Source organism: Tachyglossus aculeatus, chromosome 9 (assembly GCF_015852505.1).
Source record: "Tachyglossus aculeatus isolate mTacAcu1 chromosome 9, mTacAcu1.pri, whole genome shotgun sequence".
NCBI lineage: Eukaryota > Metazoa > Chordata > Mammalia > Monotremata > Tachyglossidae > Tachyglossus > Tachyglossus aculeatus.
Genome location: NC_052074.1, coordinates 54,966,619 through 54,993,999, shown reverse-complemented (window position 1 = coordinate 54,993,999; position 27,381 = coordinate 54,966,619). Strand labels below are relative to the sequence as shown.

The following is a 27,381-nucleotide window of genomic DNA, read 5'->3' as shown; positions in this document are numbered from 1 at the left end:
ATTTGGCCACTTGCGGTAGTGGCCTGGATTATTGAGTGTTTCACCTGGCTGTAGCCCCAGAAGCTGGGAGAAGCCGTGAGAATCTGCAGCACTCTGTCTAGGTAAATGCAGGACTACTGTCACTGTAGATAAAGGAGAGGAAAATGAAAACTTTCCTGGATAAAGTTGTAGATAGACTCTGGGTTGGGATCGGAGAAGTTAAGCTTTGATACTAGGAGTGGAAACCTTGAGTAGGAGGAATCTGGGTATATTTAATGCCATCTGTTTTGAGGGATGTTTGTAAACGCTTTTGATTTGGAAATGAAAAAGTCAAGGAAGTTGGGGGTAGGAATTGAAGTCAGATCAGACATTTTATGATGCTCTGGTTGGAGAGGAGAGCCCCTATGGCACACCAGTAAAAAGTCTAAACAATGTCACTTTTCAAGACCATTTCCATGCTTCCGGAACCAAGCTGTCACATTGAATATGTCCGCTTAATGTGAAATGCCACTGTGTTACAGTGTTGAGTTTAGGAGCTGCTCTGGCGTAGGGAGAAGTGTAGCAGAATTCTGACCACAGTTAAGCTCCTCTTCAGAGGCCAAATCATGTTTTTTCCCACTGGGTTTTCTCCATTCTCCTTACAACAGATTGCCAATTGTCAGTTCATACATTATTCAGATTCATGCCAAACTACCAGCTCGTTTGGGAAACGTAGTCTTGATTTCCGGATGTTGTGGGTTTATGTGAACCAAGTGTTCTGTTTCTGTGTACTCTCTTAGAAATTTTACCCACATTTCCTTGAGGTGTTATGAAATTTAAACCTTTTGGAATGATCTCTCCTTGAGTGCCAGAGTAAGAATTTGCGAGACAGCTTTGTAAATCTTAGAATCTGACCCAAAGCATTTTTTTTCCTTACTCCATCCTCTGCCCTGTCCATGGAATGGGGGTCGGTTGTATTTATTTTCTTCATACTTGGGAATACAAACCAAGTTAGATTAAAAAGAAAACCAAACAGAAACCAACACAAGTTCTGCTAAAAGCCAAGAAAGCAGCTGGCTAAGCAGCAGGTCATAGCAAGAAATAACTGAGACCGCAGCTTCAATTTAGCCACCTTCTCGCTTTAGCTTCCATTCTGCAATGCCGTATAGCCTGCCTTTGGTTTTAAGTTGCCATTGAAGGGCAGGGAATGCTTGGCCATATTCTTCTAACCTTCTGAGCACCACATTTGTTTTCGTTTTCTTTTCCCTAGGATTTTTCTTAGCGCTCTAATGATCTTAATAGTTTTTATTATTAACGTTAGGGGGGCAAGGGAAGGTCTGAGATGTGTGGGATTTTTCCAAGTGTGTCTTGTGGCCCCAGTTTGAATGGGGTGCTCCACTGGGAAATTCCCTGTGGTTTCTCATCCATTGTTGTCTTGCAGGCTGGAGGATCCCAGGTCATCTTCACTAATCCACTGGAAATTGTGAAGATTCGATTGCAGGTAGCAGGAGAGATAACCACCGGACCTAGAGTCAGTGCCCTTAATGTGCTGAGAGACCTGGGGCTCTTTGGGCTATATAAGGTAGGTAGCCTTTCTTTGAGGGCTCACAGTAGTGCCCTTAATCCACTTTACGTTACATTTAAACGAACCACTGAAACAAAACTTTGTGGAAAAACAAACCTTTCTTGAATTTAAAAGCAATCTATTCCTGCAGAGTAGCCCCAGAGTAGGAAAAAAAAAAATTTACTAAGAATGGGGTGAAAAAAATCCTGCCGTTTATATTAGCGGCAGTGGGATACATAAAAACAATAAAAACACTCCTCCGTCCTGTCCTTCAGGCTTTTATGCTAAGCTGCAGGGAGTCCCATATTGCAGACCTGCTGGCTTCTGGCAGAGATCATTTCATTTGATGGGGTTTTGTGAAAAGTTTCTTTGGCCTTCCCTTTGTGTTTGTTTAGGAGTCCAAATTGTCTTACATTTATTTTGAATCTCTGTTATCTCTATTGTTATCTGCCCAGCATGAGCCGCTCTTTGTCTTAATAATGTGACCACAGTGAAACAGTAGTAGAGTTAGGTAGAGTTCAGATCTTAAGAAGTTAAGTGGTGGGATTTGTCAATAATGAATTCCATTTAAAAACCCATACTGTACTGTACTTTAGCAAAATGCCAGTCAACAGATTCCTTCCCTGCAGGTATACTTACTCCCATCATTACAGATCAGGTGTAATGGAGCAGAAGCTATTAGTTTTCTTAAACAGGAAGAGTATTTCTTACCTCACCCTTTGCTGGGAACATGGGGGTAGTACGTAAATTCAACAGCCATGGGCAGCTGGGCACTTGGGAAATGTTTGTGCAGCGGATTTATTTATAGAACAGACTCAGTAAAAATGTGTAAATTCACTTCTGGAGCTGTGGGGTTTCATTCAGAGTCTCCCAGCTTCCGTGTTTTCAAGAGAACGCACCGATCTGTTCATGGCAGGTTTTGAGTGTCCTTGGAGGTAAAGATCCCGTCCTCCTCACAAGCTCAGTTCCCGATAGTTTTAGCTAGTTTCTCTTGGTTCACTACGTTCCCTAGACCCCTGGAGTTTTTAATGATAGAATGTGCCTTTTTCTAAGCAGAGTCCTTTCCCGGCATTTCTCCCTCCTACCACAACTGCAACTAGAGTGGAGAAGGGGGAGTAGTAACCTGGTTGGGTAAATAAAAAATAAGGCAGCGGCTAGCACACGGATCATGGACACAGCAAACTCGATCGGCACTCTTAGTGCCATTGTGTACCCTGGGTCAAGCTGGCCCTGGGTGATTTTAACTCGGTACCTGCATTTTTCTCTACATTGTGTGGTTGAACTTCGAGTCTCCTGGCTACAGTCTCCTCTAGGGCCTGGATATGGGGATTGGTGACGGTAATAAGGATGCTGATTAAATTCTGGGGACAGTATGTAATCAGGCATATTTGAATGCTGACTCCGTACAGAGCACTGTACCAACTGCTTAGGGGAGAGTACGACAGGGTTAATAAGATATGATCCCTGTCCTCAAGGATCTTACACTCTAGTCAGGGAGGTAGATGCTAAAAGTGCTTAGTACAGTGCTCTGCACACAGTAAGCGCTCAATAAATACGATTTGATTGATTAAAATATACAGGTTGGGAAAACAACACATTTGAGGCATAATAATAAGAATGATGGCATTTGTTAAGCGCTTACTATGTGCCAAGCACTGTTCTAATCGCTGGGGGGAGACAAGGTAATCAGGTTGTCCCACATGGGGCTCACAGTCGTAATCCCCATTTTCCAGATGAGGGGACTGAGGCACAGAGAAGTTAAGTGACTTGCCCAAAGTCACACAGCTGACAAGTGGTGGAGCCAGGATTCGAACCCATGACCTCTGAGTCCCAAGCCCGTGCTCTTTCCTCTGAGCCACGCTGCTTCTCAGTTCTCAGAGATATGTACGTAAGAGCTGTGGGAGAAGGGGATGGAGTGACCAAGTGCTTAGGACATTGGCTGTGTCTTAGCACCTTGTTACACACCCCAGCCCCACAACACTTGTGCAGATGTTCTCTGCTATTTCCCCTATCCCTAATCTATTTTAATGTCTGTCACCCCCCTGGATTGTGAACTCCTTGTGGACAGGGAGTTACACAACTCTGTTGGATTGTCGTTTCCCGAGCACTTCGCACAGTGCCCTGCACGCAGCAAGTGCACAGTAAATAGCATTGATTGATAGATGACTGATTCAGGCACAGTTCCTACCCCTCAAGGGGCTCCTAATCAAAACGAAGGTGGGGAAGAGAAGAGGATGGAATCTCTCAACGGGGACGAAGCTTGAGCCTCAGTCGTGGGACGTCGGGACTGAGGACCGGCTTCAGGGATAGGGTTGTTGTACTAGTGGCTTGCTCAGGGCCCGTCGCACACCCCCATCCCCACAAATCATCATCATCATCGATCTTATTTATTGAGCGCTTACTATGTGCAGAGCACTGTACTAAGCGCTTGGGAAGTACAAATTGGCAACATATAGAGACAGTCCCTACCCAACAGTGGGCTCACAGTCTAAAAGGGGGAGACAGAGAACAAAACCAAACGTACTAACAAAATAAAATAAATAGAATAGCTATGTACAAGTTAAATAAATAGAGTAATAAATATGTACAAACATATATACCTATATCCTGCCTGGGGCACAGAGTGCCACGAGTGGGTAGGCAGGCGAAGTTCACATGTGGAGGTGAGGACCATTTGCCAGCTGCGGGCAGAAGTGGGACTAGAACGCAGGTCCCTGGGTTCCCAGAGCGGCGTTCTTTTCACTGGGCCAATCAATCAATCGTATTTATTGAGCGCTTACTATGTGCAGAGCACTGTACTAAGGGCCAGCACCGTAGTCCATGTGGACATAGACTCCTGCACTCTTAGGCTCTCCAGAGATGTTGTGGGGAGAACAGAGGCAGCTGGCCACCAGCCTGCCCCTGCTGATCCCCAGGTTCAGGCGAGACTTAAGCTGGGGGGAGAGATGTGGGGCAGGAAGGAATCTTTACCTCCAAGAGAACTAAAAGCCTGTCATGGACAGATCAGTGCAGTCTCTTAAAAACATGGAAGCTGGGAGACTCTAATCCACAGAATTCAAAATGAAATCCGCAGCTACAGAAGTGAATTTGCACGTTTTTATTGGGTTTGTTTTATAAACAAATCGTCCTTGCGAACATTTCCAGAGTGCCCAGCTGCCTATGACTTCCTTCCTTCCTCTCCCCCTCGTCCCCCTCTCCATCCCCCCATCTTACCTCCTTCCCTTCCCCACAGCACCTGAATATATGTATATATGTTTGTACATATTTATTACTCTATTTATTTTACTTGTACATATCTATTCTATTTATTTTATTTTGTTGGTACGTTTGGTTTTGTTCTCTGTCTCCCCCGTTTTAGACTGTGAGCCCACTGTTGGGTAGGGACTGTCTCTATATGTTGCCAATTTGTACTTCCCAAGCGCTTAGTACAGTGCTCTGCACATAGTAAGCGCTCAATAAATACGATTGATGATGATGATGATCAGTCCGACACCATTTCTGCATTTGATTCCCAGCCTCCGCTTCTTGCACATTTCCGTATTTCTATTTGTGTTTTCATTTGTGTATTCAATTATTTATTCAACTATTTCATCCTGATACACTTGTACTGCATCCTGCCCACTGTTGGGTAGGGACTGTCTCTGTATGTTGCCAACTTGTACTTCCCAAGCGCTTAGTACAGTGTTCTGCACACAGTAAGCGCTCAATAAATACGATTGATTGATCCTGTTCTAGCCATGTTCTTCCTGCTATTCCCACTATTTGTAAAACATTTTTGCCTGTCTCCCCCTTAGATTGTAAACTTCTAGAGGGCAGGAAATGATTTATTTCTGTTGTATTCTCTCGTCTGATTAGTTCAGTACCTAGCACTCAGGTGCACCTCTTTTTAAACCACTGGTTTATGTTGTCATGTGTGTTGCAGGGTGCCAAAGCGTGTTTCCTCCGAGACATTCCCTTCTCTGCAATTTATTTTCCTGCTTATGCTCACTGCAAACTGTTGCTGGCTGACGAAAATGGACACGTGGGAGGCTTTAATCTCCTTGCTGCTGGAGCAATGGCAGGTAACTGCAGTTACTTTATCAAAAGATCATTTTTTTTCCCCATTATCAAATGTAGAATTGAGATGAATCGGTCCCCTCTGTGTAGGAAGAGTTATCGTTTATATCTGACTTAATCTAAATACGATCACTTATCCTTTGTGGGAGGTAGTGTAATTCTGATGAGTTAATTACATTTGCATAATGTGGATAAACAACCTAATGCAGCTTAGCAACTTGTAGCCAAATTATGAGCTTTTCACCCTTCACTACTTCTGTGTCATCTAGGCTAGTGTAAATCGTGGGTGAAGTTGAATAGACACGGAAGAGCTTTGTCTAGTTTCAGATTCTTAGAATAGCTCGAAGAAAAGCTTCAGAGGCCCAAAAAATGTTTTTTAAGGTATTTGTTTCGCTGATTTGAAGGATTAGTGTTGTGAACACTTTCTGGCCGAGTAGCGGCTCAAACGTCAGTCTCTGTAACCGTGATATGGGTGGAAAAGGATCACAGATCCGCTAGTCACTGGCACTTTGTTCAGTTGTCAGTCAGGGGTGTAAAATGTGAAGGGTGAACGTACACTCTGATGGTTGTGACCCCAAAATGCCTATGAAAAGTGGGACCTGCCGGTTTCTATCTTGGGAGAGCGAAACAGTCCGTCCCGCTCCGGGTCTCCCTGTCCAGGGTCGGTGGCCTGCGGCCCTCCTCAGGCTCCAGGGGTTGAGGAGAGGCCAGGTGGTTGTTCACATGTGTGTGAGCTGCTTTTGACTGTCTGCCGGAGGCCGCTCCCACCCTCCTCCCCCATTCCTCCCTCCTCCCCAAGCTTGCTGTAAGCTAGTGCTCAAGTCAGACCAGCTGCATTTCATCAGAACAGTTGCTTGTGCCGCCCCGGTCTTTATTCAACTGGAAATGTTCAAGGTAGAAGGTTGACTTGCTCAGGGCTGGGTATGCCAGTCCTACACTTCTCCCCCCCTTGATGATACTCACTCGCTCTGACTGCATCACTCCTTTAAACTGGGATCAACACTTCCACCCCAGATTATTTTGAGGGGCTTTCAAGGGTCCACAAATGAGTTGTCCATGTCCAAGTGGGCATTTTGCTTTTGGTCCAGTGGGGCAGGGCTGCTGTAACCACTGAGTTGCCCCGGGTTCTGACCTACTCAGCCTTCCCGTCCCGCCATCGGCCCACGTCCTCCCCGGGGCCTGGAATGCCCTCCCTCTGCCCATCTGCCAAGCTAGCTCTCTTCCTCCCTTCAAGGCCCTACTGAGAGCTCACCTCCTCCAGGAGGCCTGCCCAGACTGAGCCCCTTCCTTCCTCTCCCCTTCTTCCCCCTCTCCATCCCCATCGCCCCTCCTTCCCTTCCCCACAGCACCTGTATATATGTTTGTACATATTTATTACTCTATTTAACTTGTTCATATCTATTCCATTTATTTTGTTAGTATGTTTGGTTTTGTTCTCTGTCTCCCCCTTTTAGACTGTGAGCCCACTGTTGGGTAGGGACTGTATATGTTGCCAGCTTGTACTTCCCAAGCGCTTAGTACAGTGCTCTGCACACAGTAAGCGCTCAATAAATACAATTGATTGATTGATTTCAGGGCCATCACTTCCTTTGCCCTTCTCACCTTCCCCAACCTCCCCTCCTGTTATCTTCTGCTGCCTCTAGGCTCCAGGAGTGGGAGGGTCACCACTTTGGCCCAGGAGGCTCGCTGGCTTTACTACCCAGCCAGTCAGTCAGAGTCTTTAATCTGATCTGTAGCTGCAGGACTATTTTTTTTCTGCCAGGAAACCTAAACAATATTACCTCAAGTTTGTGTGTTTTCCTGAGAGTGCTGTCTCCATGCTGTCAGCTACTTCTCAACCACGGAGGTTAGATACAAACTTTCAAAAAGGAATCATTTCACATTTTTTCCCATAAATGATTGTAATTGTAACCTTCAACATGCAACCCACTCTGTTCATCATCATCATCATCAATCGTATTTATTGAGCGCTTACTATGTGCAGAGCACTGTACTAAGCGCTTGGGAAGTACAAGTTGGCAACATCTAGAGACAGTCCCAACCCAGCAGTGGGCTCACAGTCTAAAAGGGGGAGACAGAGAACAAAACCAAACATACTAACAAAATAAAATAAATAAAATAGATATGTACAAGTAAAATAGAGTAATAAATATGTATGAGCACTCTGTTGTGCTTAGTACAGTGCTCTGCACAGAGTAAGCACTCAAATACCACTGATTAGTTGACTGAAATATGTAATTGGACCGATCCAATCCAGTGAGCAAGAGGAAAATCTTTTATTTAGAGTTCCTTCTGAATAGGATCCAGGTCATTACTGATGGAGGAGGCATTTACTTTTGCCTAATGCACTGCTGAGGTTGGGGGCTGTTAATGGGGGTGTTCAAATCCAGTTGATTTGGAGGGGGAAAGATTTCTGCTTCCCTTTTTTGTTGTTGCTCTTTTGGTCCCTGTTTTGTTTTAGAAGTAACTGGTATAGTTATGAAATTTATTTTTGTGTCCTGCTGATGATCAATCTCAATATGACCCCAGCAGCCTCTCCACTTTTAAAGGATCAGTCCTTATAATAATAATAATGATTAATAATTGTGGTATTTGTTAAGCACTTACTCTGGGGCAGGCACTGTCCTAAGTGCTGGGGTGGAGACAAGCAAATCGGGTTGGACACAGTCCCTGTCCTTATAAGAGGCTCAGTCTCAATCCCCATTTTACAGATGAGATAAGTGGGGCACAGAGAAGTGAAGTGGCTTGCCCAAGATCGCAGAGCTGGGATTAGAACCATGACCAGAACCATGACTCCTAGGCTCCTACTCTGTCCGCTATTCCATGCTGCTTCTAGCCCCTCCTCCTTAGCCCAGGCTTAGTGACTTCTGCTGTGTAAATTGTTACCGCAAAGAGTACGCCAATTAAATGTTGGCCCAAAGAGCCAGGTGGTTTTGAGAGCTGTGCGTGTGCATCATGCCTGCCAGGGGTGACAAGAATCAGCAAAACCATGTTGCTTTGGCTTAACAGCTCATTAAATACATATTCCCATTCTATCCTTTTTTATGTGAAAATATTAGCATCTTATTTAAAAAGAGGATGATGAAGTGATTGATAGAATCAGAGGAAGCTATTGAGAGAATTGTTCTGTAAATACCTTGGCCTAATTCTTTTGACTCAAACTAGAGTATTTCCAGTTCAGCGTGGCTCAGTGGAAAGAGCACGGGCTTTGGAGTCAGAGGTCATGGGTTCGAGTTCCGGCTCCACCATGTCTGCTGTGTGACCTTGGGCAAGTCACTTCACTTCTCGGAGCCTCAGTTACCTCATCTGTAAAATGGGGATGATGACTGTAAGCCCCACGTGGGGCAACCTGATCACCTTGTATCTCCCCCCCCTCCAGCGCTTAGAACAGTGCTTTGCACATAGTAAGCGCTTAACAAATGCCATCATTATTATTATTATTCTCTCTCTCTCTCTCTCTCTCTCTCTCTCTTACACACACACACCCACCCCCAAAAAAATCCCAATTTAGAAGAAGCACAAAAGCCTTTTACTGTGACTTTTACTTTTACTGTGACCCTGGGTGCAAATAAGAAACTCTTACACCGTTTTTTTCATTAGTCTTAAGAAATTCATTCAGTCATATTTATCGAGCACTTAGTGTGCAGAGCACTGTACTAAGCACTTGGGAAGTTCAAATCAGCAACATATCGAGACGGTCCCTGCCCGACAACGGGCTCACAGTCTAGAAATGTTTAATGAGCCTTGAATTCCCTACAAGAGTTTAAAGATTATAGTTAGTTCTGAGATGTTAGAAGTATTTCTGTCTTTTACAAGATAACCGATAACTTTGCGTAAATTAAAAATGTGGTTTTCTCCTGAAAGGCGTGCCCGCTGCTTCTTTGGTAACCCCTGCTGATGTCATCAAGACAAGACTGCAAGTGGCAGCCCGGGCCGGTCAGACCACATACACTGGGGTTATCGACTGTTTCCGAAAGATCCTCAGAGAAGAAGGGCCAGCGGCTTTTTGGAAGGGAACTGCAGGTTGGTGCTGGGCTGGGATGGAAAGATAATAATAATAATAATAATGATGGTATTCGTTAAGCGCTTCCTATGTGCAAAGCAAGATGTGTTTTAATGGGGAGGCTCGCTTCTACTCTTGTAACCATTGCCCTGCTTTAAAACGTAGTAAAAGCGTTTCCTTTCCCGCAGCTCGAGTGTTCAGATCATCTCCCCAGTTTGGTGTGACTTTGGTCACCTATGAACTTCTGCAGCGCTGGTTCTACGTTGACTTTGGAGGCCTGTGAGTATTGGATTTCATGTCTCTTAAAGGGAAAAAAAAGTTACAAAACATTTCAACTTAGCCCACTGTGATTAAATTCTTACAGCAGCCTGAGGTGGATTAATTCAAGTGAGTAATAGCATTTATGCACTCCCTGGATATAGTGCACTGTAGTGGAGGATTGGGGTGGACAGACTAGCCAAGTGTTAATAATAATAATAATAATAATAATGGCATTTGTTAAGCGCTTACTATGTGCAAAGCACTGTTCTAAGCGCTGGGGAGGGGAAACAAGGTAATGAGGTTGTCCCATGTGGGGCTCACAGTCTTAATCCCCATTTTACAGATGAGGTAACTGAGGCTCAGAGAAGTTAAGTGACTTACCCAAGGTCACACAGCAGACATGTGGCGGAGCTGGGATTCGAACCTATGATCTCTGACTCCAAAGCCCGTGCTCTTTCCACTGAGCCACGCTGCTTCTCAATGTTCTCTTGCCCGCAAAGAGCTTACACCCAAATGGAGGAGACAAGCATAAAAAAAAAAAATGACTTAGCTACCAGAGTTGAGCTCAATCCTTCACAGCATCCGTTTAGGGAGGGGCAGTTAAGGGAACTAGTCAAAATGAAAAATTGCATTTTGGTATTGCTCGCCCTCATTTCCATAGCTCATTTTACTGACTTTAGCTTTTCTTTCTGCTATCCCCTGCCTGTTAAAAGGGCAAGGATAGGGGATGAGAATGAGGCGTCCACCTTGTTTCCACCTTGACTTTCTCTAATGCATGCCTGGTGCACTTTCACGTCTTCTATCCTAGCAACATCCCTGGGCCATAGAGAAATGCACACGTATAGCATATCCCATTTTAGAAATGGGAGATTTGAGGGCCAACAGTTACACACCTTGCCTGGGGTTGCCTAGTGCACCGGAGGTAGAGCCCCAACTAGAACCCAGGATCTGACTTCTAGCCCCCTGTTGTGCCCCCTCTTCTCTCACCCCGCTTCCTGGAACTCCCAAATAGCGTTGCCTCCTGCATTGGCTGGGTCGGGCATGACCCAAGCCCTCCCTCATGGCAGTGCTGTAGGTTCGTCTGCTCTTACCTTCTTCTTAATGCTCCTCCTGACCCCCCCTCCCAAGTGAGGTCGATCTGCAAGTTTGCTCTGGACATCCCCCAGCACCCCTCCGACTCAGCTGAGCCGTCAAGCAGAGAGAGGCTAAAAGCCTCTTGAAGCTACAGCGTTTTGTCCCTGGCGTCATGGTACAGGGTGAACTGACCTGGCTGCATCAGCAGCAGTTGAAAGGAGAGGAGCAGCACGCCTGAATTTGCTTCTCCTGTGCTACTCTAGAAAATTCACTGCCAATTAGTTCCTTAAAACCCCCTTCCAGCGTCAGTGCTTAGTAAATAGGATTTGGGGGCAGTTTCCCCCAGTCCAGTCTGAGTAAATCATTCCTAACGCAAAGGGAGCCCGGGTCAGGTCAGATGTGGGAGCGGGACATTTTCTTGCCGGTGGGGCACTTATTGCGTGCGCGATCGTCAGTGGCGTCACTTTTGCTGTTTTACCGTCTGCCAACAGCAAACCGTCAGGCTCCGAACCGACCCCCAAGTCACGCATCGCGGATCTTCCTCCTGCCAACCCGGATCACATCGGCGGATACAGACTGGCAACAGCCACATTTGCCGGCATAGAAAACAAGTTTGGCCTTTACCTCCCCAAATTTAAGTCTCCTGCTGGGGTTGTTCTGCCCAAGGCAGCGGCACCGGCCCAATCCTGAGCCAGCTGTAGGTAAGGGAGGAAGAGAGATGAGTAAGAGCAGCAACTGTATTGATGGGGTCAGCTGCATGTGCCTCTAGCCGAACGGAAAAATCCAGCCAGTTCTTTCTATATGACGTATACATATATTTGTTTATAAAGTAATCATTTGCACAGAAGAAACGATTTCAAGCTTTAGTCCCGTGTTGAAATGTTTTTCTAGCTCCTTGCATGAATTAGCATCCCAGACTGCTTTGCCCAGCTTGCACTTGGAGTGACTGTACATATTGTACATCTTTGTACAGAACCACCTTGGCACCTCAGCCCAACAAAATTGCATTTCTAGAGATGCATTACCGCAGTTCTGAGTGGCTTGAAATGTACAGAATGTTTTGAAAGTGTTTTATTAAGAATCATGTGACAAGGTATTGAAATTCATTCTCTTATATTGGTGGCTTATGTTAATAAAGCATCAATATTGGATGTGTTTAACTCCTGGCAAGGTGTTTTCCATGGACCGAAAATATCTTTGCTGAGAATGGTGTCATGAGATCTATTGGGGGCACTGTTAAATAGCATAGTGATTCTGAAGAAGCATGTGCACCTGAAAAAGAACAGTTAAATCAGGCTGAGCTGTGCGGACTTCATTCACATGTACTTACTGCTTTTTTGCTTGATCTGGGGGTGGCAGGGGGAAGAGTCTGTGAAAGGCTGTTTTCAGTCCGAAGCCCCTGTCTTTCCTGCCAGTGTGAATTGCTCTACGTGAGCTAGTTGGGTCTGTCCTGGCCTTGCTCTTAATCAATCGTATTTATTGAGCGCTTACTGTGTGCAGAGCACTGGACTAAGTGCTTGGGAAGTCCAAGTTGGCAACATGTAGAGACAGTCCCTACCCAACAGTGGGCTCACAGTCTAAAAGGGGGAGACGGAGAACAAAACCAAACATACTAACAAAATAAAATAAATAGAATAGATATGTACAAGTAAAATAGAGTGATAAATATGTACAAACATATATACAGGTGCTGTGGGGAAGGGAAGGAGGTAAGATGGGGGGATGGAGAGGGGGGCGAGGGGGAGAGGAAGGAAGGGGCTCAGTCTGGGCAGGCCTCCTGGAGGAGGTGAGCTCTCAGTAGGGCCTTGAAGGGAGGAAGAGAGCTAGCTTGGCGGATGGGCAGAGGGAGGGCATTCCAGGCCTGGGGGAGGACGTGGGACACTCTTAAGGAGCTGCACCCAAGGCCACCAGCCTGCAAAGTCTGTTCGGAGCCTCAGGGCATCGTCTAAATTTGCATCCGCAGGGGTGGGTTTCAAATCAAAATAAATAAAAAATGCCCAAATCGTTTGAATGTGGACCATCCTTGATATTAGCAAGGTGAGGCTCTGTTGTCCCCCAAGTCGGCATGGCTCCTGCACCAGGTTGTCAGCAGCCCCCTAGGGTAAACAATGCCCTCCTCCAGCTTGTTGGATGCCCCAGAGGAACAGTGCTGAATGCAAACTCAGCAGCAGCTGGAAAGTCGCTCCCCACAACTTCGATTAGTGTTGCTTTGCACATAGTAAGCGCTTAACAAATGCCATCATTATTATTATCTAGCTTTACTTCTATTTATTCTGACGACACCTGCCCACATGTTTTGTTTCGTTAGTAAGCGCTTAATACATGCCATTATTACTATTATGTGGGACAACCCAATCATTTTATAATCTCCCCAGCGCTTAGAACAGTGCTTTGCACATAGCGCTGAACAAATGCCATCATTATTATTATTATTATCTAGCTTTACTTCTGTTTATTCTGTTGACTTGACACCTGCCCACATGTTTTGCACATAGTAGGCGCTTAATAAATGCCACTATCATTATAATCTCCCCAGCGCTTAGAACAGTACTTTGCACATAGTAAGCGCTTAACAAATGCCATCATTATTATTATTATCTAGCTTTACTTCTATTTATTCTGACTTGACACCTGCCCACGTTTTGTTTTGCACATAGTAAGCGCTTAATAAATGCCATTATCATTATTATGTGGGACAACCCAATCGTCTTATAATCGCCCCAGCGCTTAGAACAGTGCTTTGCACATAGTAAGCGCTTAACAAATGCCATCATCATCATCATTATTATTATTATTATTATTATTAACAACCACATCCTTCACTTTAGAGTGATTGGGATGGAGTGGGATAGCGTGTGCTTCAGTTGACAGGGTGGGGAAAGCCCATCACTGGTGGCTGTTAAGTTCTGAGAGCAAAATTTACAGAGAGACAAAGGCACTGTATTTTATAATAAGAGGCTGTTGCTTCCATGGTGATATCTGACTGCTCTAAACAGGCTTTTTGCAAATGACTGGTCTCCCTAGGCTAGGCGAGACACTGATCTAGATCTGCCACCACACTCCTGTTGAGAAAAGTAGAGTGGGTCCCATGGGTGGCACGCTCTGGGAAGGAAGAATAACCTTGCTTCTTTGGTTCTATGGTCCCAGGTAGCTAAACCCTCCTCTGAAGGAGGGTTTACTGCATCTATATCATCATCAATCGTATTTATTGAGCGCTTACTGTGTGCAGAGCACTGGACTAAGCACTTGGGAAGTACAAGTTGGCAACATATAGAGACAGTCCCTACCCAGTAGTGGGCTCATGTCTAAAAGAGTGGGCGCACAGTCTTGCTGCTACAAAACGTGCTCGGTTGTACAGTCCTGAGCTACAATTATAGAAAGACTTCAATCATTTAAATGGTTACTGTGCACAAAGCACTGTACTAAGCGCTTGGGGGTAGTGCAATTCAGAGTTGGTAGACACATTCCCTGCCCACAATGAGACTGTAGCCCAGCCAGATGGTTTGTAGTTTATTAGTCTTTTAGACTGTGACCCCACTGTTGGGTAGGGACTGTCTCCATATGTTGCCAACTTGTTCTTCCCAAGCGCTTAGTACAGTGCTCTGCACACAGTAAGCGCTCAATAAATATGATTGATTGATTATTACCAATACTACAATGCAGTCCTTTTCTTTCAAGAACTGAGCTTCTCCCGGAATCTGAAAATAGGATTTGGCTTACACACGATTATTCTCCTCAACTCATTAAAATCATCCCTCTCTTCCAGGAAGCCTTCCCTGTCTAACCTCTACTCCCCATCATACATTTACATCCATACCCACCCAGAGCACTTGTGCACATATCCTAATATTCAGTTATTTCCCCTACCTGTAATATATTGTCAGCTTTGCTGACTAGACTGTGAACTCCTCATGGGCTGGGATTGTTTCTACCAATTACTGTACCCTCCCACATGCTTAGTGCGGAACTTGGTCCACAGTAAGTGCTCAATAAATAACACTGATTGAAAATTGACCACGGTTCTGGAATTGGAGCCTGGACAATGCGGGAGGTAACAGAATAATGCAGGGATTTCTGAACGGGAAATCAAAAGTCTCAATGGAGACGGTTGGTCTACAAGTGCATAGATAGTTTTACTCTTCCACCTCCTCTCCATCCCATCCTGTGAAAGAAATGCCACCAGATGGGAGAAAAATAATGCAACTTCTCCTTAATTATTTTAAGGAAATCACAGCATTGAAATTGAAAGTTGGGTTCAAGGCCAGCTGTAGCCTGGAGATTTAAAGCCGAATGACCTGAAATTATATATGGGATCTTTTAACTTTCATGAACATCAAGCAATATTTCTTTTCATTTAAGAAAGCCTTCCAGATATAGGAAATAAGTACAAGAGAAGCAGTATGGCGTAGTGGAAAGAGCCCTGGCATGGGAGTCCTTGGACCTGGGTTCTAATCTCCGTTTTGCCATTTACCTGCTGTGTAGCCTTGGGCAAGTCACTTAACTTCTGTGTCTGAGTTTCCTTATCTGAAAAATAGGGATTCCATACCTGTTCTTCTGCCTGGGACCTGATTATCTTATATCTTGAGAAGCAGTGTGGCTCGAGTGGAAAGAGCCCGGGCTTTGGAGTCAGAGGTCATGGGTTCAAATCCCGGCTCCGCCAACTGTCAGCTGTGTGACTTTGGGCAAGTCACTTCACTTCTCTGTGCCTCAGTTACCTCCTCTGTAAAATGGGGATGAAGACTGTGAGTGCTCAAGTGGAAAGAGCACGGGCTTTGGAGTCAGAGGTCATGGGTTCAAATCCCTGCTCCGCCAACTGTCAGCTGTGCGACTTTGGGCAAGTCACTTCACTTCTCTGTGCCTCAGTTACCTCATCTGTAAAATGGGGATGAAGACTGTGAGCCCCCCGTGGGGCAACCTGATCACCTTGTATCCTCCCCAGCGCTTAGAACAGTGCTTTGCACATAGTAAGCGCTTAATAAATGCCATTATTATTATCTACTCTGGCGCTTAGTACAGTGCCTGACACACAGAAAGAGCTTAACAAATACAATTATTATTATTGTCGTTTCTCGATTAGGGCTCAGATATCTGCATGGCATTTGTTCCCGGTAAGAATTTAAACCTCTGGCCAAAATGTCAGTTTAACACGTTCACTTTGCAAGCATCCAAGTCAGGGGGAAGGGCCAACCTTGTCATACCTGGTTGATGTCGCCCGCTTTTAAGAACGTTTTCAAGTTCTTCAAATGGAGCCGCTTCTGCTGTTAGAACAAGACCATTTTCAATCTCAAAGTGTGCCTATTAACGTGTTCCAAAAAGCATATTATTTAGTGAGGAGATAAAGGCAAAATGGCTTACCGTGCGTTCTGGCTCGCTTTTCCGGAGCGTGCCGTAATTCCAGAGTCAGTCAGGCTTCTGGGGTGGTGAGGTTAGACGCTTGACACCTTTCCCGGTCACCGCCTCACAGCTTTGGGATCGAGTCGCCAACGGCTAAGGGGGAATGGGGAGGGACGGGACACAGCAAGGGGCCTCCCAGGCAGTCAGCTTGGGATGAATGTATATATGTTTGTACATATTTATTACTCTATTTATTTATTTGTACATATCTATTCTATTTATTTTATTTTGTTAGTATGTTTGGTTTTGTTCTCTGTCTCCCCCTTTTAGACGGTGAGCCCACTGTTGGGTAGGGACTGTCTCTAGATGTTGCCAATTTGTACTTCCCAAGCGCTTAGTACAGTGCTCTGCACATAGTAAGCGCTCAATAAATACGATTGATGATGATGAAAAACCTTCTAGGCTCAAAATGCTGCTCCAAGGACCAACTGTGAATAGGTAGTAGAGGCCTAGGCTCAATCAACGCTAGCTTCCCCCCATCCTCACCTCAACATCCTGTGGTTTTCAGAGGCTGGAGCTGATCCGGGGCACCATCCCAATCAATCAATCAATCAATCAATCGTATTTATTGAGCGCTTACTGTGTGCAGAGCACTGGACTAAGCGCTTGGGAAGTACAAGTTGGCAACATCTAGAGCCGGTCCCTACCCAACAGTGGGCTCACAGTCTAAAAGGGGGAGACAGAGAACAAAACCAAACATACTAACAAAATGAAATAAATAGAATAGATAGGTACAAGTAAAATAAATAAGTGGAGTAATAAATATGTACAGACATATATACATCTATACAGGTGCTGTGGGGAAGGGAAGGAGGTAAGATGAGGGGGATGGAGAGGGGGATTTATTGAGCACTTACTGTGTGCAGAGCATTGTATTAAGCACTTAGGAAGTAATAAATCAATCAATCAATTGTATTTATTGAGCGCTTACTGTGTGCAGAGCACTGTACCAAGCGCTTGGGAAGTACAAGTTGGCAACATACAGAGACAGTCCCTACCCAAAAACACCATCCTTCCAATCAGCCCAACACTCACCGACTGCTGGGCCCTGAGGGAGCTTAATATATCCTTTGAGTCAATCTGCTGGCTCCCAATTAAGAACCAAGAAAATGTCCTAGAGTACAGTGCTCTGCACACAGTAAGCGCTCAATAAATAGGATCTTAGACATAAATATTAAATATTAAACATATTAGAGAAGCAGTGTGGCTCATCGGAAAGAGCCCAGGCTTTGGAGTCAGAGGTCATGGGTTCGGGTCCCTACCCTGCCACATGTCCGCTGTGTGACCTTGGGCAAGTCACTTAACTTCTCTGAGCCTCAGTTCCCTCATCTGTAAAATGGGGATTAAGACTGTGAGCCCCACGTGGGACAACTCGATCACCTTGTATCCCCCCCCCCCCCCAGCACTTAGAACAGTGCTCTGCACATAGTAAGTGCTTAACAAATGCCATCATTATTATTAGGATTGAATGAATGAATGAATGAACTCTATTTTACTTGTACATATTTATTCTGTTTATTTTATTTTGTTAATATAATAATAATAATTGGCATTTATTAAGCGCTTACTAGGTGCAAAGCACTGTTCTAAGCACTGGGGAGGATACAGGGTGATCAGGTTGTCCCACGTGGGGCTCACAGTCTTAATCCCCATTTTACAGATGAGGTAACTGAGGCCCAGAGAAGTTAAGTGACTTGCCCAAGATCACACAGCAGACATGTGGCGGAGTTGGGATACAAACCCATGACCTCTGACTCCAAAGCCCGGGCTCTTTCCATTGAGCCACGCTGCTTCTCTAATATGTTTTGTTGTCTGTCTCCCCCTTCTAGCCTCTGAGCCCATTGTTGGGTAGGGACCGTCTCTAGATGTTGCCAACGTGTACTTCCCAAGCACTTAGTACAGAGCTCTGCACACAGTAAGCGCTCAATAAATATGATTGAATGAATGAATGACATTCAAATTGATGACAGAGGAAGCTGGCTTGTAGACAGACAAAATTATGTGTACCCGACAATGCTTTCCAAAATATACAGGTGGTTTGGCCTTCAGAGCTGATACTGGAAATATTGATAATTGTTGGGATACTTTAAAAGATGGACATGTGTGAGCCCTGGATCAAAAACATAACACAAAAAAAAACCCAAAACAAAACATAAAAACCTGTCATGCTGGCTCCTGTTTTTGAGACTGCCTTTCCAAGTAATAATAATAATAGTAACATGGTTTGTCTTTTCTATCTCTGTTTTCGTGTTTTATAGTTTTTGCCTCATCTTAAATCCCAGCTCTGCCAATTGTCAGCTGTGTGACTTTGGGCAGCTCCCTTAACTTCTCTGTGCCTGTTACCCTATCTATAAAATGGGGATTAAGACTGTAAGCCCCCCATGGGACAACCTGATCAACTTGTAACCTCCCCAGCGCTTAGAACAGTGCTTTGCACATAGTAAGCGCTTAATAAATGCCATTATTATTATTATTATTAATGTTGGTATTTGTTAAGCGCTTACTATGCGCACTGTTCTAAGCACTGGGGTAGATACAAGGTAATCAGGTTGTCCCACGAGGGGCTCACAGTCATCATCCCCATTTTCCAGATGAGGGAACCGAGGCCCAGAGAAGTGAAACGTCACACAGCTGACAAGTGGCGGAGCCGGGATTTGAACCCATGACCTCTGACTCCAAAGCCCGGGCTCTTTCCACTGAGCCATGCTGCTTCCCATTCCCAAATCATTCATGGTCCAGAGCTTTGGCTTAAAGATTCCCAATCCTCTTCCTGCAGATCATACACCAACTTGTTCTCATTGCTGCTGCTTCAATTCCAAACTTGTGAATCTTAAGTGATCTCACCTGGGCTTACTTAAGGATTTAGTGCTCCTTGATTTATAAAAGAGAAGCATTTGCCAATAAGAAGATAAACACACTTTTCCCAAGAATTAGCAACTACGAAAACGAACTGATTTTGATTTGCCACTCGCCTTCCCTTCTTTCTTCCTGATGCGGAGGCAAATGAAAAGTGAAAGGGCAAAAAGCGAGCAGCAGCACAGGTACCTGGATAATAAATGCACAAACTGGATAATAATAATAACACTAACTGTGGATATGTTAAGCGCTTAGTATGTGCCAGGCACTGCACTAAGCGCTGGGGTGGATACAAACAGATTGGATTGAACACTTAAGTGGCAAGAGAATGGGCTTTGGAGTCAGAGGTCATGGGTTCAAATCCCAGCCCTGCCAGTTGCCAGCTGTGTGACTTTGGGCAAGTCACTTAACTTCTCTATGCCTCAGTTCCCTCATCTGTAAAATGGGGATTAAGACTGTGTGCCCCCTGTGGGACAACCTGATCACCCTGTAACTTCCCCAGCGTTTAGAACAGTACTTTAGAGAAGCAGCGTGGCTCAGTGGAAAGAGTCCGTGCTTTGGAGTCGGAGGTCATGGGTTCGAATCCCGGCTCTGCCACGTATCTGCTGTGTGACCTTGGGCAAGTCACTTCACTTCTCTGAGCCTCAGTTACCTCATCTGTAAAATGGGGATTAAGACTGTGAGCCCCACATGGGACAACCTGATCACCATGTAACTTCCCCAGCGTTTAGAACGGTACTTTAGAGAAGCAGCGTGGCTCAGTGGAAACAGCCCGGGCTTTGGAGTCAGAGGTCATGGGTTCGAATCCAGGCTCTGCCACGTATCTGCTGTGTGACCTTGGGCAAGTCACTTCACTTCTCTGAGCCTCAGTTACCTCATCTGTAAAATGGGGATTAAGACTGTGGGCACCACATGGGACAACCTGATCACTTTGCATCCTCCCCAGCGCTTGGAACAGTGCTTTGCACATAGTAAGCGCTTAACAAATGCCAACATAAACACAGTCCCCATCCCACATGGGCCACACAGTTTTCTTCCCCATTTTACAGATGAAGTAACTGAAGCACAGAGAAGAGAACTGCCTTGCCCGGGGTTAGAACTCATGATCTTCCACCTCCCAAGCCCATGCTCCATCCACTATGCCATGAGTTAAGTACATATGATTTTTCCACCCCAATTTTGAAAAAAAAAATAAACATACAGATTGCACCATCAAATTTAAACACCACCGACCACTTAGTCTTCTTGCTACCACCTGAAAAAACCTCTTTTTGAAAATAATGGCCCGGCGAAGGCTGGGGTGTTGCTGGAATATGAAGTCACTTTACCTCGGGAGGAGTTTGTAATCAACCACAATGGCATGGGTTTTCTTGTGACCCTGTGAAGCAGGCTTCTGGCACAAAAGAATAAAGGAACTTAAGGAAAACGCAACAATCCAGTGTAACCTTTTTCGGAAGTATCAGGCATCCCCGGAAAGTACAGAAACAACTGCTACAGTGTGTGCTTGGGGCAGCAGAGAAGCGTTCAGTTGGGCTGGCATTTACTTGATGAATGCAACTTTCAAGAACTGATCGAAACGGGATAGGTTAATACACCTAGATGGATTCTTTTATTTGGACACGGCTACCGTACAGCGTGAAGCAGAAATACGAAACGGGATCAAAAGGTGGGAACGTGACTAGACGCATGCACTTCCACGGGCAACAATAATAGTCTCACACACCACAGGTCAGAAGATGGACTAGCGTGAAAACATTAATCCGTGTAAGAGAGTAGTGATTATTTAAAAATAGGTAGAACTTACACAGCCTACTTTTCAGAAAGAGTGGTATGCTGATAAATTGAAAAAAGTTCGAGAGCAACCGACAGCAAATATACATCTGCGTTCCTCAGCGAACTCTGCACCTTGCGAAGTCAGGTCTAGCTGTATTAAAAATTACAGAAATCCTATAACAATATGCATGTTATTCTATAAAAAGTGAAATTGCATGACTTGGTTGCAGCTAATTTCTATTTGTTCTTGAAGCCCACAGGATGAGTCGCTATTTTTCCCCCTTCCATTTACCTTGTAGTTTTAAGCATGCTTTTACTCTGGAACCTACTCAGAATCACCATCAAATCCACTACTACTCTTCAGTCAATTTCAAGAAATCTAGCCCGGTATGCGGGTGGCGGCTTCCTCCTCTGCATCGGCTCTGTTGGCATTAATTTCCGCTAGCGTTCGGCCAAAGCGAGCCCACTCATCATTGCGGGGGACGGCGATTTGCTGTTGAAAGATAAAAGATGTCTTGCGTACAGCGAAATGAATGAGCACGTCGTCTTCGCTGCTACTGCTGAAATGGTTGGCAAGTCGTTTTCCACTAATAATTCTAAGGGGGTATTTGTTAAGTGCTTACTATGTGCAAAGCACTGTTCTAAGCGCTTGGGGGGATACAAGGTGATCAGGTTATCCCACGTGGGGCTCACAGTCTTAATCCCCATTTTACAGATGAGGTAACTGAGGCACAGAGAAGTTAAGTGGCACGCCCAAGGTCACACAGCTAAGTGGCGGAGCCAAGATTTGAACCCATGACCTCCGACTCCCAAGCCTGTGCTCTTTCCACTGAGCCACGCTGCTTCTCAACAGGACTGGCAGGAACAAGAGAATGCAAGTGGCACAGCAGGCAATCCGAGAAGCAGCGTGGCTCAGTGGAAATAATAATAATGATGGCATTTGTTAAGCGCTTACTATGTGCAAAGCACTGTTCTAAGCGCTGGAGGGGATACAAGATGATCAGGTTGTCCCTCGTGGGGCTCACAGTCAATCCCCAATTTACAGATGAGGTAACTGAGGCTCAGAGAAGCTAAGTGACTTGCCCAAGGTCACACAGCAGACATGTGGTGGAGTCAGGACTCGAACCCATGACCTCTGACTCCAAAGCCCATGCTCTTTCCACTGAGCCACGGAAAGAGCCCGGGCTTTGGAGTCAGGGGTCATGGGTTCGAATGCCGCCTCTGCCAATTGTCAGCTGTGACACTTTGGGCAAGTCACTTCACTTCTCTGGGCCTCAGTTCCCTCACCTGTAAGATGGGGATTAATACTGTGAACCCCCTGTGGGACAACCTGATCTCCTCGTAACCTCCCCAGCGCTCAGAACAGTGCTTTGCATGTAGTAAGCGCTTAATAAATGCCATCATTATTATTATTATCAATCAATCGTATTTATTGAGCGCTTCCTGTGTGCAGAGCACTGTACTAGGTGCTTGGGAAGTACAAGTTGGCAACACATAGAGACAGTCCCTACCCAACAGTGGGCTCACGGTCTAAAAAGACTGGGTTATTATTATTACAGGGTCTAAATCCTGAGGCCTCCAACCAGGTAATTTGACTTTTCTACTTTTTTTACTCGAGTGGGTGAACTAATTTAGCGGGCTTGTGTGGGAAAATCCAACCTGCTGTCCCGCTAGGCCTCCTTGCAAGGACTCGGGGAAAGAGAGAGGCCATGAGGTCAGATGGGTGGCCTGAATCGCCCCTGGGGTCACGGACCTGTCCTTGAGCAATGGCTCAGGCTCCTGCCGTGGCGATAATGGAGCAGCCAATCTCCTAAATGTCGGAAGCCTGCTCTTTGCAGGATCTGAATTCCAGATATGCACAGTCGGACAGATACCTGAGAGGTAGGGTGGCTTAGTGGATAGAGCACGGGCCCGGGAATCGGAACGAACCGGGTTCTAATCCCAGCTCCACCACTTGTCTGCTGTGTGACCTTGGGTAAGTCAGAGAAGCAGCGTGGCTCAGTGGAAAGAGCCCGGGCTTTGGAGTCAGAGGTCATGGGGTCAAATCCCGGCTCCGCCACTTGTCAGCTGTGTGACTTTGGGCAAGTCACTTCACTTCTCTGGGCCTCGGTTCCCTCATCTGGAGAATGGGGATTAAGTCTGTGAGCCCCATGTGGGACAACTTCATCATCAATCGTATTTATTGAGCGCTTACTGTGTGCAGAGCACTGTACTAAGTGCTTGGGAAGTACAACTTGATTACCTTGTATCTACCCCAGCGCTTAGAACAGTGCTTTGCACACAGTAAGCGCTTAATAAATGCCATCATCATTATTATTATTATTTAACTTCTCTCAACTTACCTCAACTGTAAAATGGGGATGAAGACTGTGAGCCTCATGTGGGACAGGGACGACTGTGTCCAACCTGATTAACCCAAGTGATTAGAACAGGGCTTGGCCCCCTTTTAGACTGTGAGCCCACTGTTGGGTAGGGACTGTCTCTATATGTTGCCAACTTGGACTTCCCAAGCGCTTAGTACAGTGCTCTGCACACAGTAAGCGCTCAATAAATACGATTGATTGATTGATTGGCACATAGTAAGTGCTTAACACTGCTCTGCACACAGTAAGCGCTCAATAAATACGATTGATGATGAAGTACCATAATTATTATTATAACTGAGTCCTGGAGAATTGCATACAAGATAGAGATGGGTTTCCTCATCCACTCAATTCCTGATGGGCAACTGCTCGGTATTTCCCCCCTACCCCCGGGGCCAATAATACTGCTTTGATTTTGTGGACTAGGTTCTGGTCTCATTTTACCCACACCATCAGACGGTGGTTAGATGATACACGGCTATCAGATGGTGGTAACTTTCTGTTGCTAAAGCCTGGGCAGGATTAATCCAGTAATGTCACAAACGACAACTGCCATGCACTACTACTATCAACCCCTTACATGAGGCAACTTAAATTAACTGACTTCAAACACTATAGTACAAAATGATATTAAAAATAAATGCTCAAATAGCAAAACTCAGCTGTGACCACATATCAGTGAATTCTATAAATTCCCATTATAATCAGATAGGAACCTTATAACAATGTACTACTGTTGCAAGTAGCTCGAAAGACCTAAGTCATGCCCAAGAGTCAAAATCATGTCAGAGTTAAAGTCACAATGGCAATTTTGGCTTCATGGTCTGAAAGCAGAAGGCTTGTGTTAGAATTATGAACCGAGAATCACATACCTCTCCCACATCATATATAACTATCTGTCCTTCAGAATCGCCTACGGCAATCTCTCTCCCAGAATGCGTCCATCTCACACGATTAAGAGCGGGATTACCCTCCACAGAAATGCTTGCCGTCGGCACCTGAATTCATTTAAAATATAGTGCATTGTTAAAAGTTTCATCAGGATTTCTATAAACATGCAAAATAGTAGCTCCTCTTCCTTTTGTTACGCCGACCGTATTTCTTGGAAACAAAGGTAAAATAGATACGGACATCTTTCCAACATTTCTTCATGTCAAGAGAAACTACTTTATGAACGAGAACCAATCTCTGAAAGCTCTTATGGAACATCATTTAAATCTTCATACGTAAAATCCTTCATTGGCACAACACAGAGTTTTGGGGGAATAACGAACTTATCCTCCCACCTTTAAAGTCACCCTTAAAAAAACTGGGTCTGTTTTCTAGCTGGGATCTTTAACTGGTCCAGTTCCAGGTATTCTTGGAAAGGCTCACTGGACAGCGTCACTCCTCTGCCAGTGATTCAATTTCCCAGACAGCTCTCTCATGTTAATTGAAAATGGCACCTATTAAGTGTTTATTATATGCTAGTCACTGGGGTGGATACAAGGTTATCAGCATCCCAGGATCTTCTCTCTCCCCTTCCTTCGCAGAAAGGTTTCCAGATTTGAGAGTGGGGAGGCCAGTGTGAAGTTGTGACATCAACGGAAGAGTATTACCAGCCAGGTTTGTGTCACCCTGGCCTATTTCTCCCCACCAACCTGGGAAAAAATCTTGGGTCGAGAGAGGGTAGAGCAAGCGGGAGGATAAACTCTAGGGTGGTGGGGAGGGCAGATGCTTGATTATGGAAGAGCCAGACAGGGACAGTGAAGGATGCGGGGGGAGGCTTACTTTCCCCTTCCCCTCTTCCCTCCTCCACTCATTCATTCATTCAATCGTATTTATTGAGCGCTTACTGTGTGCAGAGCACTGTACTAAGCGCTTGGGAGGTACAAGTTGGTAACATCTAGAGACAGTCCGTACCCAACAGTGGGCTCACAGTCTAGAAGGCGGAGACAGGGAACAAAACCAAACATATTAACAAAATGAAATAAATAGAATAAATATGTACAAATAAAATAAATAGAGTAATAAATATGTACAAACATATATACATATATACAGGTGCTGTGGGGAAGGGAAGGAGGTAAGGTGGGGGGGATGAATTCATTCATTCAATCGTATTTATTGAGTGCTTACTGTGTGCAGAGCACTGTACTAAGCTCTTGGGAAGTACAAGTTGGCAACATCATCATCATCATCAATCGTATTTACTGAGCGCTTACTATGTGCAGAGCACTGTACTAAGCGCTTGGGAAGTACAAATTGGCAACATCTAGGCAACTCCCTCTCTCTCCTCCCCACCCTCATTTCTTCTTCCTCCCCGTACCCTCAAAGCTTGGCATCCAATAGTCAAAATGGAAAGTTGGAATCCGCTGTCCTCGGCTAAACGAAAACTGACCTTCAAGGATAAATTCCTAAAACCTTCTTTCACTTAACCCCCAAGAAACCTAGAACTATCCACAGTGTGGACTTTTCCTTCGAAATATTTTGAAATGCTTCGTTACCGAAGGAAAAGACCTCAATTTAACAAAGACCTTACGGGTGCCTCTCAAGCTGGGTCTTCCCTAAGGAAATAATCGTTGAGGCGCACTTCAGCCAACCAAGCTTGGAAATGAATCAGGAAAGCCCCATCCAGGACTGAGGAAACACTCTTTGATGGTACTATTTGGTAGTTCCACTCAAATGCCAATGAATAATTCACTTTGGCACTACAGACTAATGTAATCCTCCAGCAATTCTCACACTGCTAACACGTACCCCTCCTCTGGCTCTACCAACAGCAGAGGAAAACCAAGTGATTTCAGGGCCTCAGGCATACACGATTCACTTAGTAATCCCATTAGAGAGGCCTAAAGCAGGGGTGGGCAACTATTTTACCCAGAAGCCGACTTACAAAATGCCCCTGGCCAGCAAGGGCAGGAGGGGGGAGAAGGGGAGGGAAGGATGTTTAAACGAGGCAGCGAAGCCCTTCCTGCCGCGGTAGAAGCCCTTTCTGCGGAGCCGACCACAGAGCCCGAGAGAAAGGGCTCGGCCCTTCGGCAAATCCATCCTGTAGGTTGGATTAAATCAGCTGGTGAGCCGGATCTGGTCACATTTGGCCCGCCCCGCTTTAGGTGACACGGCGAGCAGGTGTCAATTAGTTCAAAGACACTGGAGTTCAAAATTCCCCCGTCTTTTCCTTCACCTAGCTAGTATTCCATCTGAAGTTGAATTTTAGCCTGAATTATCCAAAGAACATCTGGCCCCAGAAATCCAAATCGGCAGCCCGCCTCGCTAATTAACATACTCTATCCCTTGAGCCTCCTGGGAAGAGGGCTGTGCTGGGATATTGCAGACAGGAGAGGGTTTTTCCCAGGAAAAACGAATCGTCTCGGTATCCCTGGCCACCGTTTTTTTCCTTTCAGTTCTGCACAGCGGGCTGTGCTTTATTTGGTGCACAAAACTTATTTGGCTTCTTTGTGATGAAGCCGCATTCAGACAGTTCCCATACAGAAGCCCTTTTAGATTCTGCCGGATGAAAAGCATTTCAGAAATTATTCAATAAATCTCCAATTTTCTGTTTGCAGAGCAATTTCTGTCATTTTCCTGCCTCACCTCTGTGTCATTGTTGAGATTCCACAGATCCAGCCTTCCCATGCCATCCACACAGGCAAATAAGGCAGGGTGGGTGGGTGACCACATAACATCATAAACATAGTCTGAATTGTCCTCAAATGAGTATAGAGGTTTGTTATTCTGAAAGAGAAAAACAGTTGCCTCTTAGCACACATGACCAACGATATTAACCAAAAACAGTTTTAATCCCCCCCCCGACAAAAAAAAGATTTGTGTCCTATTTCACTTAAACAAGATTATGAATAGTGGAAACTACTTTTTAATTTTCTGAATTGGATTTTATATTTTTATTTGAAGAGGCAGTAACACTAAACTGCCTCAAACTGCTTGAATAAAAGTAAAAGTACATTTTCAGATTTTCCCTTTTTTATGGTATTTGTTAGGTGCTGGGGTAGACACAAGCTAATCAGGTTAGGCACAGTCCCTGTCCCACATGGGGTTTACAATCCTAATCCCCATTTTTCAGGATGAGGTAGCTGGCA

General features: G+C 45.2%; 2 protein-coding genes across 7 annotated transcripts in view; one reads left to right on the top strand and one right to left on the bottom strand.

Annotated features, from left to right (window-relative positions):
- Positions 1-12,076, top strand: part of SLC25A12 (solute carrier family 25 member 12) — a 78,633-nt gene extending 66,557 nt beyond the window's left edge. Inside the window, exons 14-18 of the mRNA XM_038751669.1 lie at positions 1,400-1,540; positions 5,445-5,583; positions 9,443-9,601; positions 9,770-9,860; positions 11,408-12,076. Of these exons, the coding sequence (XP_038607597.1) occupies positions 1,400-1,540; positions 5,445-5,583; positions 9,443-9,601; positions 9,770-9,860; positions 11,408-11,606 (729 nt within the window). The 3' untranslated portion in view covers positions 11,607-12,076. The remainder of the gene's footprint in view (positions 1-1,399; positions 1,541-5,444; positions 5,584-9,442; positions 9,602-9,769; positions 9,861-11,407) is intronic.
- An 8,672-nt stretch (positions 12,077-20,748) lies between these two features.
- Positions 20,749-27,381, bottom strand: part of DYNC1I2 (dynein cytoplasmic 1 intermediate chain 2) — a 59,670-nt gene continuing 53,037 nt past the window's right edge. For all 6 annotated transcript variants that reach the window (XM_038751319.1, XM_038751323.1, XM_038751321.1 and 3 more), the window contains 3 exons: positions 26,879-27,019; positions 24,175-24,300; positions 20,749-21,432 (listed from right to left, as the gene is read on the bottom strand). In XM_038751319.1, the coding sequence (XP_038607247.1) occupies positions 21,319-21,432; positions 24,175-24,300; positions 26,879-27,019 (381 nt within the window). In that variant the 3' untranslated portion in view covers positions 20,749-21,318. The remainder of the gene's footprint in view (positions 21,433-24,174; positions 24,301-26,878; positions 27,020-27,381) is intronic.